Raw genomic sequence first — 18987 nt, 5'->3', positions numbered from 1 at the left:
AAGGTCACCTACGGGAGATCATCACGAACTTGGAGTTTTAGATCAAAACGATATTCACACACAATCAACTGCTACATATCCTCATCTGAACTATACGCATTGTTATACACAGACGATTGCCTGCCATGGCACCGTCTTTCCTCACTGTTCACTTTGAAAGCCAAGATGCAACTTCTGAAGAGGGCAAAAAGGCGGGTGCCCGTCGCTCGTTAGTCGGGCTCGACTACTCGCCTTTGCCTCGCATCACCGGGAGGTCTCTGCTGCTGGCCTTGTTTGTTTCCATGGGTGGACTCTTGTGAGTGGTAACCCTCTTTGAGCCGTGAACTGGACGTTATACTTACCTGCTTCTCAGGTTCGGTTATGATACTGGTCAGATCTCTGGCTTCCTTGAGATGCCTGATTTCCTTGATCGCTTCGGCCAGACGAATAGCAAAGGCGAGCATGTCTTTAGTACCGTTCGTTCCGGCCTCATTGTTGCCCTTCTTTCAATCGGCACGCTCATTGGTGCCTTGATTGCTGCCCCGATTGCGGATCGCATTGGTCGCAAGTATAGCATCTCTTTCTGGAGCCTCATTATCAGCGTCGGCTTCATTATCCAGATTTCTTCAAATCGTGATTGGGTTCAAATCATGATGGGAAGATTTGTCGCTGGTCTTGGTGTGGGTGCTCTCTCACTGCTGGTTCCCATGTTCCAAGCTGAAAGCGCGTGAGTGTCCGCTGAATATTCTATTGCGTATTGCTAACACAAAGAAAGCCCTCCTTGGATCCGTGGTGCCATGGTTTGCACGTACCAATTGTTCATCACATTGTAAAAAGCCCATTGTGAGAATGTGGTGGTGACTTTGCTAACACCTAAATAGTGGCATTTTCTTGGCTGCCTGCTTCAATTACGGCACGGTTACCCATCAAAGAAACAGCTCTGCTTCGTGGAGGATCGTCATTGGCATCGGTTGGGTCTTCACCTTGACACTTGGCCTCGGAATCTTACTATTCCCCGAGACTCCTCGATTTGATTACAGACGTGGCCATGTCGACCGCGCTCGTGAGACCCTCTGCAGGATCTACGGCGCCACACCAAATCATTGGTCCATTCACACTCAAATGGAGGAGATTGAGTCCAAGTTACAGGCTGAAAAGGCAATCAAGGAAAAGACCAACCCCGTCTCTGAGTTTATTGCCATGTTCAAAGCGCCGCGAATGGCCTACCGTATCTTTATCGGTGTCTCGCTTCAAATGTTCCAACAACTCACCGGAGGTAAGTTATTTTCCCCTTGGCGTCTGCTCAATACTCACTTGTACTTCAGCCAACTACTTTTTCTACTACGGCACCACCATCTTCCAATCTGTCAGCATCAGCAGCTATAAGACTCAGATCATTCTCAACACCATCAACTTTCTTGTCACCTTCATCGGTCTATACCTGGTGGAGCACTACGGTCGCCGCAAATCTCTGATTGCTGGCAGCATCTGGATGTTCATCTCATTCCTCATCTTTGCCTCGGTTGGTCACTTTGCCCTGGATCGAACGACGCCGCAGAATACACAAAGTGCAGGAATTGCCATGATTGTTATGGCTTGCCTCTTTATCCTTGGGTTCGCAACCACCTGGGGACCCATGATTTGGACTATCATGGCCGAGATTTTCCCCTCCCGCTACCGTGCAAAGGGAATGGCCTTGTCGACTGCCAGTAACTGGCTTTGGAATTTTCTTCTGGCCTTCTTCACCCCATTCATTACGAAGGATATCGATTTCCGTTACGGTTACGTCTTTGCAGGCTGCAACATTCTTGGTGGCTTGTTGGTCTACTTCTTTGTCATTGAAGGCCAGGGCCGCACACTCGAGGAGATCGACACTATGTACCTTGAGCACGTCAGCCCTATGAAGAGTTCCAAGTGGCAGCCACCTCCTCCCGAGGAAATGTCCAGAATCCGCAAGCAGGCTGGTACCGACCTTGAGGCAACGGCTGCTGTGAGTGAGGATGACACGCTGCAGAGGAACTCGGGCTTTACGAACGAAGACGGCCATGCCACTCGTGCGGCCAAGAAGGAAGAGCTCCCAGGAGCAAGTCACAAGGAGGGTATGTAAGATGGTACATCGGAAGTCTTTCTTTGAGGAACATTACTGTATAGGTGCAGAGGAATGGAGTGGACGAGATTGAAACTGTAAGAACACAAGAAGTGCGTATCGAAAGCTATTAGCGGTTACGAATAACATATTTTCTTTTATCATGGTGGTTGTGACGGAGGGCATCAGTTAGAATAAGAAAAAGTAACATTGTCAAAACATTATGGTAATAGTGACCGGTTAGTGAATCAAAAACTCCTCCACAAGATGCTCCTCGTCCTCAAACAACGCGTAAGGATCTAACCCATACAAGTAACAGTCATGTGCCATGGTCCATCCAGTCCCATCATCCCGTCGGCGTAGCACAAAGGCCTGATCTCCTCCCGGAAGGTAGACGATACGATCACCCACACGGGCTCGGGGACCAGCCAATCCCATATTCCCCTTTTCAGTGGTAAAGAAGCGTCGGCCGTAACAGGCAAGCTCCATCTTATCGGCAAACTCATTGAACTCATAACCCAAGTGATAATCCTTTTCACCTTCCTCCTTTCCGACACCTAGCCACCAGAGATAGAATTCGTGCTCTCGTAGGAACATGGTTGGGTCCGCAGCCTCGAGTACGCCTGACCCGTTGTGACGGTACCACTGGACGAATCCAACATCCACGCTTCGCAGCTCTGGCGGTTGAGTGGCTGAAATCGTGGCTGCAAAGGCTGTAGACACAGATGACGCAAGTGAGAGGTTCCATTCAGTGGTGAGAGTTGCGGCTAGGGATTCCCATTCCTTCATGATGCGAGCAAAACACTCTGTTCCAGGTGCAAACGCCGTGCCGGCTGAAAGCTCAGGGCCGATGGCGCGGATCGTGTCAATGATCTTTCCCTGGACAGCGAGCACGCCACCTGGACGGAAGGCTAGTCCCGGGAGGACCTTGTCTGTCAAGTCGCGCGGGCTAACACTGGACCGTGTCCCGGCTGTTGTGCGATAGTCGTAGTCGCCTTTGCCTCCTTCACGGTAAGAAGGGTACCAGTGGCGCCGTGGAAGGGTCCCCACCGTTACAGTATCGGTACAGTCAGGAACCCAAGAAGGTAAAGACTTGGAGCGAGGTCCATGACCGAACCACTTCAAGATGCCAAGGTCGCCCGTCCGTTGAATCGCGGCTTCGGTGAACTGGCGGAATATGTCCTCGACTGGCAAGTCATAGTCCACAGCCATGAAGCCAGGATCAAACAGGCCGAGGAGACCGTACACCCTATCCCTGACCTCGCTCGACTGACATGCACGGCTGTACTGAATCACTTCCGCAGGGTGGCTCCCAGGTTTCAGCATCCGGAGTCTCCAGACGTGGCTATCGGCATCAAACCCTTCAAAGGGATGATCTGCCTTGAAGCCTGGGGCGCTTGAAACGCTGGACAGCCCCAAAGCCCCGCCAGAAATATCAGCACGATGGCCCGATCCCAAGTCCATCCAGGGCGCCGAGTTCTCTCCACATGTGATGATGGCTTTGCGACTAAGAGCCACTTCTTGGATGACCCAAGTGCGGAAGAACCAAGGGCGCCTAACCAAGGCCTTCCACGCTTGAAGGTATCGTGCTGGTGGTTTTCGGAAGTTGGGGAAAGTGTTGTTCGTCTCGTCTTGGAGATATTCAAATACCAGATGGGAATCATTGGCAGCTTCACCCAACCAGACCAGGACTTGGCGTGCAGTTTTGTAGATGTCTCCCATGATCGTCACTTGTTGATTGCGTTCAGCATGAGTAGACTGATCAATACAAAGGGCATCGACCCAGAGTGTTCTAACATCGCTTGCGTGACGGATATGTACGAGTGCTGAATGGAGATTGGCCGTGATAGAGACGGGTTGTTCGTCTAGCATAATGCATTCGTTGACGCTGGTGTCTCCCCAGACGTAGGACACTGCCTCGTAATCAGGCTGGAGAGTGAGATCGCTCTCGATCAGACGGCCCAGCAGAGGCTCTGTCCGATTGTCTGAGGGAAACAACTCCAAGAGTCGGATGGCACTCTTGTTCTGTAATGGACGATACGTAAATTCCGAGGACGGGGCCGCCATAGAAGCCGTTGACACTGATGCTTGGTCCTGCCGTGTCGGTGCAAAAGGGAGCGCCTGTTGAGACTCGACCAGATCCTCCACACGTTCTTCCCAGACAAGCCTTTGGCTCGCGATAGTGTCTGCCAGGAGGACTTTGAGTTCCGTGTAGGAGGGCAATAACCAATCCTTGCAGTTGTAGCTTTCCAGCATCTGAATCACCTTGAGTCTGTCAGGAATATTTCGGTACTTGTACTGCCTGCTCTGGCGTATTGTTGTTGATACGTCAACTGTAAGGCCTGGGCATGTCGGATCGGCACCAGCTTTGATTAGCATCTCCAAAGCCCAAACGTTGTCTTGGAGGGCGGCCATATGTAGCCAGCTTGTTGGGGTCGGTTTTGGATCCTCGTCTCCAAGCGACAGATTGGCAGTAAGTACTGCATCTATATGAGAGCCAGGATACTCTGAGGCCATGTATTTGATGTTATCCAAGTACATGAGGCCACAATTAAGCATGCGATATCCCATGTTGCCCCAGGTCTCTGGATCTGAAGCGAGTTGCGGGCCATACTCGTCAACACACCATCGCAGCAACGACAACTTCCCCTTACTCAAGGCCTTCTTCTGCACTGCTGCAGCGTCGATAGAGGCACCACGAGAGATCAGGAGCTGTGCCATTTGCGCACTCCCCACATTGGCGGGTACTTTCTGTGGCTGAACCCCACGCTGAAGGAGGCTCGTCACAAAGTCGATGTGGTTTCGTCTGGCACAAAATAGGAGGATTTTTTGATGATCCGAATCATCAAGCCCTTGCTCATGCTGCATGAGGCCCTCCAAGAATGTGAAAAGTGTCTCCTCATCATGGTCATCATATCGTGACAACGACAGGGCGATCTCGGCTGGGGTCATGTCTTCGGCCGTCCTGTCGAACTTGGATATGCACGGCGCACGCGTACGTGGACTTTCACCGTGTGCCATCAATATCTTGGCGGAAGAGAGCTGGATATTAGCGGCCGCAGCATGTAGAGCTGTCCCGAATGAGCTGCCTTGCCCTTGTCCACCGTCCACCATCCTGGGGCCTCCGACGTTGGTAGCTATGCCAAAGCCCAGAAGATGCTCGACATATCCTAGTTCACCCTCATAGCAGGAAATGTGTAGAAGCATGATGAGCCCGGGATCGTCCTTGACATACGAAAGCCCGGCTTTCAAAAGATGAAGAATGATCCCGCCCCAAGTGCTGTCAAGGTCAAGTTCCCACAACGGCCGATCATAGCTTACCCCAGGCGGATAGCCAACCCAAGTCATGTCGACAATATATTGGGGAGAGATGAGGGCATCAAGGGTGACCTGAAGGAGATTAACCTTATTGTCTTGTTGGTTCTGTGAATCGTCTGGTTTCTCTAGCTGCTCAGGGAGTCTTCTTGGGTGCATAGTCGACAACAGTGCTCCAGCAGAAATAAGGAAGTGAAACAGCTCAGGATACCCTAGAACGCAGGCATAGGACAAAGCCGAGTTCCCATCATTATCCAGGCAGCTGGGTGACGCGCCATGGCTGATCAGCAGCTCCACCATTTCAATAAGCTCAGGACAGGACTCTTTGGGGGAGCGGCCAAGCCAGCCAGGCTCAATTCGAGCCACCCGGATGGCGACCTGTAGGATATCAATTTCTTCCACAAAGAGAAGACCAGTGTCGTCCTTGTCCAGAAGCGAACGCGCAAGTTGATAGTCTGGCTTCCACCTTTTTCTCATACATTTTCGGACCGCTTCAACGTGATAAGGCTTGAAAACGGGTGAATGTCCGTGCAGAGTGAAGAATTCGTCGAATTTTGCCTGTTCAAGTTGTGTCAGGGCCCGGGTGGTGTCAAAGCTATCATCTCTGCCGCACAGGCTCACGAGCCATTCTCCCGCGGCCACCACCGTGTCCTCAGCTTCAGACGAGTGGTCGTGATCAGGTTGCGTGAGCTGCATCTGGGAGTGGCTGTGGGAATGAAGTTTGGAATGTTGAGAGTGATGAAACGTGCGATGGAGCCAAGGATGGAGCTATTATCGTAGACAGTTGCCTAGAGGCTTATCTAATCCAAACCCTGGCCTTGTAAGCGCTAATGATGGATGAAGAAAATGGTGTTAATAAGAAGGATTGGATTTATATAGAGAGGGTTGCAGAAAAACACTCACCGGGTTTTAATTCGACGTCTTTTATTCGTTTTCTAAATCCGCCGAGCAAGCTTACTGTAAGCATCAGGCATCTCTTTGGACCTTGTAGTGAACAGCTGGCAAGATGAGATGAGTAGAAAATTGTCTTTTATGTAGAATTACTAATACCTGGCAAGTGTGCAGAAAATATTAGCAGTGAATATTTCTTACTTTGATCTTGACGTGGGCATATGCTCTAGATATCGTTTGGAGCTTGTGTCTCGTGAGCCACCATTCCTTTCATTCTTGAATCAAGGTGGAAACCTCTCGAGTAGGTTAATTACACAATTGAACTTGAAGGCCAGCTGGGGAAAATAAGCTGTCTTCATGGCCGTAGTTGGCATTCTCTGATCGACTGTTAAAACATGCTCAATTGCCTTGGGCTAATGCAATCCCACACGACATCACCATCAAGCTTCACACCAAGATTTCGCCCACCCTCCTTGCGCGGCCTAGCTCGAGGAGCTGAGTCCAAAAATGGAGTAGCTCGCGGATATTCTGCATACCCCTACAAGCGACCCAATCTTGATAGGCCAGTTTATACGTGCTCAAGTGGACCGGCATGGAGAGGCCCCAAGAGGTTGCATCGGGGCAGCATGTCAGCTTCCGGATGGCCTGATACTTTGTTTACCAGCCTAGCTTGCATCCCAAGCGGCCGTCACTTTCAATATGGAAAGGTCTCGACTCCACCATTACCCTCGGCGGAGTCTCTCGGCTACTGGGTCCGTTGTTTGTCCCCTCCCAACCGACTGCGTGTTTTTCTACTTCTTCCCTTCCATCTTTTGTTCCACTCTTGCCGCCGAATTCACCACTGCTCGACTCGTTTTGCATTCCAAAAATGCGTGTGGCTGTCATTGGTGGTGGGCCATCTGGTCTAGTCCAGCTCAAGACCCTCCTCAGCGCCCACGAGCACCTAAAATGCAAACCTTTCGAGCCACGTCTATTCGAGGCCAGCTCCAAGGTCGGTGGAGTTTTTCACTCCCACGTTTACGAGGATGCCGAGCTAGTGTCTTCCAAGTACTTGACTTCATTCTCAGACTTTAGACCAAGACAAGGCGATGCAGACTTTTTGTCCGCGGAGAGATATGTCGAGTACCTGGAAGAATACGCAACCCACTTTGGGCTTTGGGACTGGATCAACTTGAACACCAAGGTGATGAACATCAGAAGACAAGATCAGGGACATGTTGTTGTGTACCAAAAGTCCAATGGGGAAGTTGAGGAGTGGCCATGCGACGCCATCGCCATCTGCTCTGGTGTCCACTCAAAACCAAACATTCCTACGATTCCTGGCATTGAGAACGTCCCTACCGTAATGCACTCTTCAGAGTTCAAGACCCGGGCCCAGCTTGGCAAGGATAAGACAGTCATGGTTCTGGGAAGTGGTGAGACAGGCGCAGATTTGTCTTACGTCTCCATCACCGCAGATACCAAACAAGTTGTGCTCTGCCATCGCAGCGGCTGGGTTGGGGCTCCCAAGGTCAGTTTCTCTTGTACCGCGAACTGCAGTTTCTGACATTTCACAGCGCAACCCTCATCAGCAGTTCCTCCCTTGGCTGTTTGGCTACGCACCACCCGAGCTGGACACCCTACCTGTTGATGTCGCCCAGATCACCCTCTTTGACACCATGTATGTACACCCGATTGTTCGAGACAGCATGATTGTCTGGAACTACTATCACACGCTCGCCTTGCCTCTCGGCACTTGGCTTGGTAGTGGCTCCAAGTACGGAATCGACATGCATGTCGGGCAGGTTTGGGGAGAACGCTTCCACATCTCAAGGTGTAAGTGGACCACTGCTACTTTAGTTCCATACGCTGATTTCGACAGTATTTCTAAACAAAGCCTGGACTCGCGTGTCGCCATACATCTACTACCCCTGGATACCAGAGAAATGGCCACTCGCAACACGAATCCGTCGCTTCTTCATGGCCCGAGACCTCCCTCGTCCTTCGCGGACGATTGATGTGGCCCCTTTCCCCTCACACATTTCTGAAGACGGTGTTGCGCATTTCCCAGTTCTTCCAACCAGACCGGAGTCGGAGCGTATCCAGGAGACTACTATCAAGCCCGATATAGTCATCTACGCCACCGGCTATGTGCCGACATTCCCATTCCTCAACTCAGATTCGGGCAGTGATAAGCCCTACCCCAGCTCTACTGATGCCGATGTTCGCGCTGTCTGGAAAAGGGACGATCCCACCGTTGGATTCATTGGCTTCATCCGCCCCAACTTCGGTGCAATTCCTCCTCTGGCAGAACTTCAGTCGATGCTTTTCATCCAGAATCTTGTCGGCCAGCTTCCAGACCTACGCGTAGATGACGAATACCACTACCGGCTCATCGTGCCTCCCTCTGCCCGCATTGGATACGGCGTTGAGCATGACTCTTACGCGTACCAGTTGGCGAAAGATATGTCCATCGCTGCGAGCTTTACCGACATCCTCCGTCTATCCTTTAGCTCTCCCCGAGGCTGGAGGCTTCCCTGGGTGTGGGCAGCTGGGGCCTCTCTCAATCCCAAGTTTAGGCTCGTGGGGCCGTGGAAGTGGGATGGAGCAGCAAACGTGCTGACCGGAGAGTGCTGGGAGACCATCTCGAGGAGGAAGAACCTGTTTGGTGACATGTCGATCGCCGTTCTACCAATGATTTACTTGGGTAGCTGGAGCTTGTATTACTGGGCGTACGCGAAATTCTGGAACGGAATGGCCAAGATTGGCCTGTCCAAGCCTTTGAAGATTGAAAACATGCCGAAGCGGTTGATGGAAGAGCTTTCGAGGAGGGAGGAGATGGAGAAGGAGAGCAGTCAGAATGGGACTGACTGGGCAGATTTGAAGCATACTCCGACTCAGGCATAAGACGTGTTTGCATAAGACATGTTTCAGACGAGCAACGTTTGGTATATCAAATCATAATCGCCTTTCAAGAAACCAAAAGGAGTAGAATTAGGACCTTTTGGCTGGTGATCTTGGCGTGTCATGGGGGTTATTTAAAGTGCGCTTTACAGAGCTAAGTAAGAGGCTCAGAATACGGTCAGGGTGGTTAAAAGCACCCTCGACAACTGCATGGCCCGGAGTGAGAGTTATTGTTGGATTGGGACCTGTACAATAGCTCAGAAGGTGGTCACGTGCCTTCAATGGCCGGCCGGGTGATCTCCGGCTCTACGGCGGACTAGGCCTAATTAGGAAGGCTACGTCGCGGCCTAAAAGGGAAAGAGGGAATTATAATTAGAAATAATAATAGAAGTAATATATATAGATTAAGGTATTTTATATAGATAGCTATAATTTATGATAGTTATATTATAATAAAAATAAGATAAAATATAATATTAATATTATTTATTATAAGTTAAATTAATAAGTAGTTAAGTTTACCTAAGTTTAATAAGTAATTAAATATAATAAAAAAAAATTTTTTAACTTAAATATTTATAAAAATATTATAAATTATTTAATTAGTTAAAATTAATTATTTTAATTTTTTTAAAATTTCTTAATTATTATTATTTAATAAGTTTTTATATTATAATTAATTAATATAAATAATAAGTAAATTAGCTAGTTAAGTAAGTTAGCTAAAAATCCCTTATTTAATATTTTTTTAATTTAATTAATTAATTTTTAATTACTTAATATATTATAATTTAATTATAAAACTAAAATATTTTTTATTTTTTAGGCTTATTAAAATTAATTAAAACTTAGCTTTTAATATATTATAATAATTAATAAAATTAATTATAATATTTTTATTAATTTTTATAAAGGTATTTAATTTTAATATAATATTATCTTATAGTTATATTAGCTTTTTAATTTAAAAAAATAAATCCTTATTTATTTTATTCTTAATTTAAATATATAATAATTTTTCTCTTAGCTTTGTAATATTAAGGAAATAGCTAATTAACTACTTATTACTTATAATATATTATTTATTAATATATATTAAGCTTTAAATTTTATTAAGTAATATTAAGAGCTTAAAATATATTTTTTGTAAAAATATTATTATTAAAAAGCTAAATATAAAGATTTAATTATTATTTATAATTAATTTTAGCTTATAATAAATATAATTATAAATTATAATATCTAATTAAATAATATTTATAATTTTAATAAAATTAATTTCTTTATAAATATAATTATAAATAAAATAATTATTATAAGCTTAAAAAGATATTTAAAGCTAAAATTAATATAATTTAATAATTAAAAATAAATTATAATTATTTAAGTAATTAATATAAAAAGTTAAATAATTTAATTATTTATTATTAATATAAGCTAATATTATTTTATTAATTAATATTAAGAAAATAATTTCTTAAATAATTAAATAATTATAATAATTTAAAATAATTAAATTAATAATAATATTAATCTTAAATAGCTTAAATACTTTAATTAATATATAATTAATTAATTTTTAATATTTTTTAATTTTTAATATTTATATAAATTATTAATTTATTAAATTTAAAAAATATTATAAAAAAAATTATTTAATTTTATATATTATTTTATTTATTTTATTTATTTTAATTTCTTAATATTAAGTATTTTAATATATTAAAATAAGCTTATAATAAAAAAATAAAATAATTAATTAAATATTTTATAATTTATATTTTAAAAATTAAATTTATTTTAATTTTTTATATTATATATAAGGCTATTATAATAAAAAGAAATATTAAAAAAATCTTTAAAAAGACTAGCTTTATTTCTCTTAATTTAAAAATTATAATTTTAAAGCTTAATATATAATTATAAATTTTAATACTTATTAAAAAAGAAGCTAAGTCTTTAATCTCTTAAGTCTTAAAGACCTTAAGGATTATATTTTAGGCTAAATCTTAGTTTAAATACCTTAAAAAATAAATTAAAAAATATTAAAATAGCTCTTTAGAATTAATTCTTAAAGCCCTAAGATTTCTTAAGAAAAAAATAAAAATAATTATATATTAAGTTATTTTATTAATTATTAAAAATAAAAACTTTTAAAAAATAAATAAAAGATTTAATTAATATTAAAAAATAAAAAAAATTAAATTATAAAAAAAGAAATTATAATAATAAAATAAGAAAAATAATTAATAAATTAGATAAATATTAATATATAAATAATAATTAAATTATTATAAAATAATAATTAAAAAAAATTAATATAATTAAATATTTAATATTATAATATTTCTAATAATATATATATATAATAAGCGATATAATTAAATAAATAATATATTTTTTTTTACTTTAAGATTAAAAATTATAATAAAAATACTATAAATTATTTAATTAATTAAAATTATTTATTATATTTTTCCTGAGATATTTTAATTATTACTTAATAAGTCCTTATATTATAACTAGGCTTATTATAAATATTATAATATTAAATACTTAATTATACTAATCTTCTTTAATTACTTTATCTTAATAATTTAGCTATTATTTATATATTAATATCTATTTAATTAATTACTTATCTTCTTTTTTTTATTATTATAACCCCTCTTTTCTATAACTAGGTTCTTTTTGCCCTTTAGCGCTAGCTTAATATCTTATTTGCCTCTCAAAGGTCTTTAATCTTAGCCCTTAATAATATAATCTTATATATATTTCCCTTTATTATTTTTATAAGAGACTTTATAGCTTTTATAATTAACTCTAGGGAGCTATTATAATACCTTTTAATTTATCTTTTAAGGTATTAAGATTAAGATCTAGCCTTAAGCATAGTCTTTAGGGTTTTTAAGACCTAAGGGGTAAAGGGTTTAACCCCCTCCTTAGTAGGCATTAGAGTCTATAGCTATATATTAAGCTTTAAGACTATAGCTTCTAGGTTAAGGGGAATAAGGCTAGCTTTTTAAAAGCTCTCTTAATATTTCTTTTTATTATAATAGCCTTATATATAATATAAAAGGCTAAAAAAAACTTAGTCTTTAAAATATATATAATAAAATATTTAATTAGATATTTTATTTCTTAATTATAAGCTTATTTTAATATATTAAAATACTTAATATTAAGAGGCTAAAATAAATAAAAGGAATAAGATAATATATAAAATTAAATAATTTTTTTTATAATATTTTTTAAATTTAATAAATTAATAGCTTTTATAATTATTAAGGATTAAAAAATAATAAGAATTAATTAATTAATTAATTATATATTAATTAAAATATTTAAATTACTTAAAATTAATTTTATTATTAATTTAGCTATTTTAGGTTATTATAATAACTTAATTACCTAAGAGATTACTTTTTTAATATTAATTAATAAAATAATATTAGCTTATATTAATAATAAATAATTAAATTACTTAGCTTTTTATATTAATTACTTAAATAATTATAATTTATTCTTAGTTTCTAAGTTATATTAATTTTAGCTTTAAATACCTTTTTAAGCTTATAATAATTATTTTATTTATAATTATACCTATAAGGAAGCTAATTTTATTAAAGTTATAAATATTATTTAATTAAATATTATACTTTGCGATTATATTTACTATAAACTAAAATTAATTATAAATAATAATTAAATCTTTATACTTAATATATATCATAAGTAAGTGAAATATATAAGTAAGTAAAATAAAAATCCTAACCTCTTTTATAAAAATCGCAATAAAAATACCATAAACCATTTAATTAATTAAAACTACTTATTATACTTTTTTCTAGATGTCTTAATTATTACTTAATAGGTCCTTGTATTATGGCTAGGCTTACCATAGATACCATAACGTCAAATACCTAATCGCATCGACCTCCCTTGACTACTACTCCGCGATAATTCGGCCATTACCCGCGCATTAGCATCTATTTAATTAATTACTTGCCTTCCTTCCTCTACTATTATCACCCCTCTTTTTTATAGCCGGGTCTTTTTTGCTCTTTAGCGCTGGCTTAATATCTTATTTGCCTATCGAAGGTCTTAAACCTCTGCCCGAACAAGAGCTATCTCATATATAACCGCCTTTATTCCCTTTGCAAGAGACTTTAATGCTTTAAGAATTAACTCTAGAGAGCTACTTTAGTGCCTTCTAATTTATCTCTCAAGGTATTTAAACTAAGATTAGGCCTCAAGCGTAGTCTTCGGGGTCTTTGATGCCTAAGAGGTTAATTAATTAGATACCTCCTTAACTAGTATTAGCATCTATAATTACATATTAAGCTTTAAGACCATACTTTCTAGATTAAGAGGAATAAGCCTGGCCCTTTTAAATAATACCTTAATTTTTTTTTTATTATAGTGGCCTCGTATGCTATGTAAAAGGCTAGAAAGAACTCAGTCTTTGAAACATATATTATAGAGTATTTGATTAGATACTTTATTTCTCGACTATATGCCTTCTTTAATATATTAAAGCACCCGACGTTAAGGGGCTAAAGTAAATGAGATAAATAAGGTGGCATATAAAACTAAATAATTTTATTCTCCTCGCAATATCTCTTGAATTTAATAAAGTGGTAACTTTCATAGCTATCAAGGATTAAGAGATAATAGGAACTAATTAATCGATTAGTTATATGCCGGTCAAAGTGCTTAAGCCACTCGAGACCGGTCTTATTATTAGTCTAGCTATTTTAAGTCATTGCAATAGCCTAATCGCCCGGGAGATTACTTTCTCGGTACTAATTAGCGAGGTAATATTAGCCCGCACTAATGATAAACAGCGGGATCGACTAGCCTTCCGCATTAATTACTTAGATCACTATAATCCATTCCTAATTTCTAGGCTATATTGATTTTGGCTTTAAATGCCTTTTTAAGCCCGTGACGATTATTCCGCTTATAATTATGCCTATAAGGAAGCTAATCTCATTAAAGTTATAGATATCTTCTAATTGGATATTATACTTCGCGATTATATTCGCCATAAGTATAAACTAATTGCAAATAATAGTTAGATCTTTGCACTTAGCTCTTTAGTAGTTATATTTATAAAAAAAACGCGTCTTAAGGTCTAAGTATCGCCTAACGAAGTTTAAGGCCTAATTTATGCCGATTAATAGTGCATCGCGGTCGGCAAGTAATTAATTAGCTATTGCTTTTATATTATGTAGCCAGGGGGGAAATCCTCGCGAATCTAGGTCAAGAATAAAGTGTTTAAGGATCTATTCCTCTAGATTAAATAGTCGACGTGATTTTAGGGTAATATTGCGTTGAGATTAGATGCCTTTTTGCCGACGCTAGAGCGTTGTTGGGTTGATTGTATAGATTATTGCAGCGCATCGGAGCTTTAAGGTTGGGTTATTTTAAAGGGCCTGAAAGGCAAGAAGCATTCTAGCCTCATAATTTGACTATGACATGCTGGGTGGTTGAGAATTAATTGATCAAATAGAGAAGGTGTAAGTTGAGGGATTTTTGTTTTACTCGCTTATATGTTTTACTCACTTGTGATATATATTAGCTCTTTAGTAATTATATTTTTAAAAAAAATATATCTTAAGTTCTTAGTATTACTTAATAAAGTTTAAAGCTTAATATATATTAATAAGTAGCGTATCGTAATTAATAAGTAATTAATTAGCTATTTCTTTTATACTTTATAGCCGCGGGGGAAATCCTCGCGAGTCTAAGTCAAGAATAAAATAAATAAGTATCTCTTTCTTTAGACCTAATAGCTTATATAAATTTATAGTAATATTGCGTTGAGATTAAATATTATTTTATCGCTGATATAGCCTTAGCTTAGAGACCTAGTAGGTCTTTATAGCCTTTTAGACGCTTAGATATAGATTATTTTAAAGGGCCTAAAGGGCAAAAAGGGTTTTAGTCTTAATATTTAATTATAATATATTTTATAATTAGGAATTAATTAATTAAATAAAAAGTTAGATATAAGAGGGAAAAGTATATTACTTGCTTAACTACGTTGCTCGCTATATATATATGTTAAGCTTAGTTATAATATAAGAACTTATTAAATAATAATTAAAATATCTAAAGAAAAATATAATAAATAATTTTAATTAATTAAATAATTTATAATATATTTATTATAATTTTTAGCTTATAAATATAAGAAAAATAATTAATTTACTTAATTAGCTAACTTATTTATTATATATATTATAATAAATAATATTTATAAATATATTAAAAGTTACTTAATATATTAAGGTATTTATATATTAAGATATAAGTTATATAATAAATTTTAATTATTATTATTTTTATTAAATTTTTTTTAAAAAATTAATTTTAATTTTATAATTAGCTTATTAAAAAATATATATAATTTATTAAAAAAATAAAATATATTAATTATATAACTTAAATTTTTAATATATTTTTTTAAGAACTTTTTAAAAAAAGTTTTTTTATATATTATTTTATAATTTTAATAATATAAAAAATAATAAATTAAAAGAAATAAGTACTAAGCTATTTTAAGTTATTAAGTAATTTCTTATATATAAAAAAAGAGTAAAGGCTATGGCCTTAAATTATTATTATTTTTTTTATTAGTTATAATAAGAAAGGGGAGCTTTAGGCTTTCTTTCTTAGTATAATTATTATTATTATTAATTAATTATTTACTTTTAATATTTTTTATATTATTAAGATTATAAAATAATATATAAGATATCTTTTTTAAAAAGTTATAAAAAGAAATATATATTAGAAAATCTAGCTATATAATATAATATATTTTATTTTTTTAATAAAATAATAAAAGTAAATAATTAATTAATAGTAATAAAAATTATATTAAAAAAGAAAGCCTAAAGCTTTCCTTTCTTAATATAATTAATAAAAAAAATAATAATAATTAAAAGCTATAATATTTAATTTTCCTTTAGATATAAGAAAGTACTTAATAGCTTAAAATAGCTTAGTATTTATTTCCCTTAACTTAATAATAATAATAAGAATTATAATATTATATTAATTATTATATATTATATAATAAAATATATAATATTTATTTTAATTATAAAAAAGCTTAAAGCTATAGGCTTAATTATATTTTTATATAAGTATATAAAAAGCTATTTTAATATATTTAAAAGTATTATAAGTAATAAAAATATACTTATTATTAATAAATTCTAAGTAAATTTAATAAAAAAATTAATATCTGTAAAGGACTGTAAAATAGAGGATATATAGTCTTCAAAGACTATAGGGTAGGTAATTGAGATAGGAGGTGAATAAGCAGTGGAATCAGTCCTTATAAAAAGCTGATTGGCTAAATAAGATATCATAGAGTAATAAAAGTGGGGAAATAAATAGATAAGGTTAAAATAGAGAAGACTAGCTTCTGATTGGTGTTCTTATTGCTTTTTTTTTTTAGTTAAAGATCTGGGAAGCTATTTCTAAGAGAGGGTTTATAGCTTATATAGCTAATTAATCGGAATCTATTAGCCCGATTCGGATAAAAGTTATACCGTCGGATAGCTCTAGTTCCGTGCTTTAAAACCCTATTAGTTTTACTAGACACGGATAACTAGAAGCCGGGCTATAGTTAGAAGAAGCTGAAACCCTTAAAGGTTTTAAACTAAGAGATTTAAAACCGGATAGGAAATACCCTATAGAAGGGCACGGCTTTATCGGCTTTATCGGGCTCTATAAGAGCCCTAAGTCCGAAGTCACGTGACCCTTCCTATAAGGGTAATATTACCTAAAAGGGGCATTATTGTAACTCCTTGATATCTTGCTTATATAAGCATATATAGCTTAGATAAGCAAACTATAGCGCATAAGCGATAATATAGGACTATAAAACCCTAGGCTTATATCTTATAAGCCTATTTTTCTAGAATTATATTTATAAAAGACCTTTATAATATGGACTTTTACAATATTTATTAATTATTAATTATTTATTACTTATAAATAAATAAATAAATAAAATAAATATATTAAACTCTAAAAAAATACCTAAGAATATATATAAAAAATAAGCCTATTTATTAAGTAATATAACTCCTAAAAGCTATCTTTATATATAATAATAACTAATACTTAATAATTAAGGTCTCTCTTAATAAGATATTATATAAGTATTACCTAAGATTTATTAAATATATTTCTTTAGAGATAAAAATAAATATCTAAGGTATTACTAAGTATTTAAAGATATTTAATTCAGTATATAAGTTAATAAAAGATTATAAGTATTATATTTTAAAATTTTAATCTAAGTATTATAATACTAAATATAAGCTATAAATATAATATTAAAAATAATATATTTAAATATTTATAAAAAAATTAAAAAATTAAATATCTTAAATTAATCTTAAGATTTATTAAAATTAAAATCTTTATAAAATATAATAAATAAGCTTATATAATAAAATTATTAAAAACCTATTAATATATATATAATTTACTTTATATAATATACTTAATAAATAAGCTATATAAATATATAAATTATATACTTCTCTTAACCTATAAGATTAAAATTATTATAAAAATATTATAAATTATTTAATTAAAAAAAAATTTTTAATATTAAAACTTTTTTTTTTATAATTAAATCTTTTTTATTTTTTAATATTAATTAAATTTTTTATTTATTTCTTTAAGGTTTTTATTTTAATAATTAATAAAATAATTTAATATATAATTATTTTTTTTTAAAAAACCTTAAGGCTTTAAGAATTAATTCTAAGGAATTAAGTTAATATTTTTTAATATATTTTTTAAAATACTTAAATTTAAATCTAGTCTTAAGTATAATCCTTAGAGTTTTTAAGACTTAAGAAGTTAAAGACTTAATTATGTTTTTAATAAGTATTAAAATTTATAATTATATATTAAGCTTAAGATTATAATTTCTAAGTTAAGAAAAATAAAATTAGTTTTTTTAAAAGCCTTTTTATTTTTTTTTTAATATAATAATTTTATATATAATATAAAAATTAAATTTTTTTTTTTAATTTTTAAAATATAAATTATAAAATATTTAATTAATTATTTTATTATTAATTTAATTATTTAGAATTATTATAATTATTTAATTATTTAAAAAAATTTTTTTTTTTAATATTAATTAATAAAATAATATTAATTTATATTATTAATAAATAATTAAATTATTTAGCTTTTTATATTAATTACTTAAATAATTATAATTTATATTTAATTTTTAAATTATATTAATTTTAGCTTTAAATACTTTTTTAAGCTTATAATAATTATTTTATTTATAATTATTTTTATAAAAAAGCTTATTTTATTAAAATTATAAATATTATTTAATTAAATATTATATTTAGTAATTATATTTATTATAAGCTTAAATTAATTATATATAATAATTAGATTTTTATATTTAGCTTTTTAAAAATTATATTTATAAAAAAAATATATTTTAAGTTTTAAATATTATTTAATAAAATTTAAAGCTTAATATATCTTAATTAATAATATATTATAATTAATAATTAATTAATTATAACATACTTAATAAATAAGTAAGCTAGTTAAGTAAGTAATCTAAATTACCTTATAATAGGATTTTTTCTTTTAAGAAAATTACTTTAAAAAACTCTAAAAAATTTAATTATTATTAAAAATAGATTTTACTTTAAAGTTAGCTTATTAATATTAATATAAATAGTATATTTTTTTTAGAACTTTTAAAAAAAATCCTTATAAGGTAGTTTTAAAAAAGTCTATTTATATTATATAAGTAGCTATTT

At 34.4% G+C, this 18987-nt stretch overlaps 3 protein-coding genes across 3 annotated transcripts; 2 read left to right on the top strand and 1 right to left on the bottom strand.

Annotated features, from left to right (window-relative positions):
• Window positions 1–125: 125 nt before the first annotated feature.
• On the top strand, window positions 126–2086 carry NCS57_01092700 (MFS domain-containing protein; the record flags this gene model as incomplete). The annotated part of the gene is made up of 5 exons (XM_053060653.1): window positions 126–295; window positions 353–706; window positions 755–808; window positions 861–1255; window positions 1305–2086. The coding sequence occupies 5 exons, from the start codon at window positions 126–128 to the stop codon at window positions 2084–2086; spliced, it is 1755 nt and encodes a 584-aa protein (XP_052909039.1).
• Window positions 2087–2305: 219 nt separating this feature from the next.
• Window positions 2306–6076, bottom strand: NCS57_01092600 (HET domain-containing protein; the record flags this gene model as incomplete). The annotated part of the gene is made up of 1 exon (XM_053060652.1): window positions 2306–6076. The coding sequence occupies one exon, from the start codon at window positions 6074–6076 to the stop codon at window positions 2306–2308; it is 3771 nt and encodes a 1256-aa protein (XP_052909038.1).
• A 1063-nt stretch (window positions 6077–7139) lies between these two features.
• Window positions 7140–9157, top strand: NCS57_01092500 (uncharacterized protein; the record flags this gene model as incomplete). The annotated part of the gene is made up of 3 exons (XM_053060651.1): window positions 7140–7781; window positions 7828–8086; window positions 8133–9157. 3 exons carry the CDS (start codon window positions 7140–7142, stop codon window positions 9155–9157), a joined length of 1926 nt encoding a protein of 641 aa, XP_052909037.1.
• Between the last annotated feature and the right edge of the window lie 9830 nt (window positions 9158–18987).

This window comes from Fusarium keratoplasticum, chromosome 9 (assembly GCF_025433545.1).
Source record: "Fusarium keratoplasticum isolate Fu6.1 chromosome 9, whole genome shotgun sequence".
Taxonomy (NCBI): Eukaryota; Fungi; Ascomycota; class Sordariomycetes; order Hypocreales; family Nectriaceae; genus Fusarium; species Fusarium keratoplasticum.
This window is presented reverse-complemented; position numbering and strand designations above follow the sequence as displayed.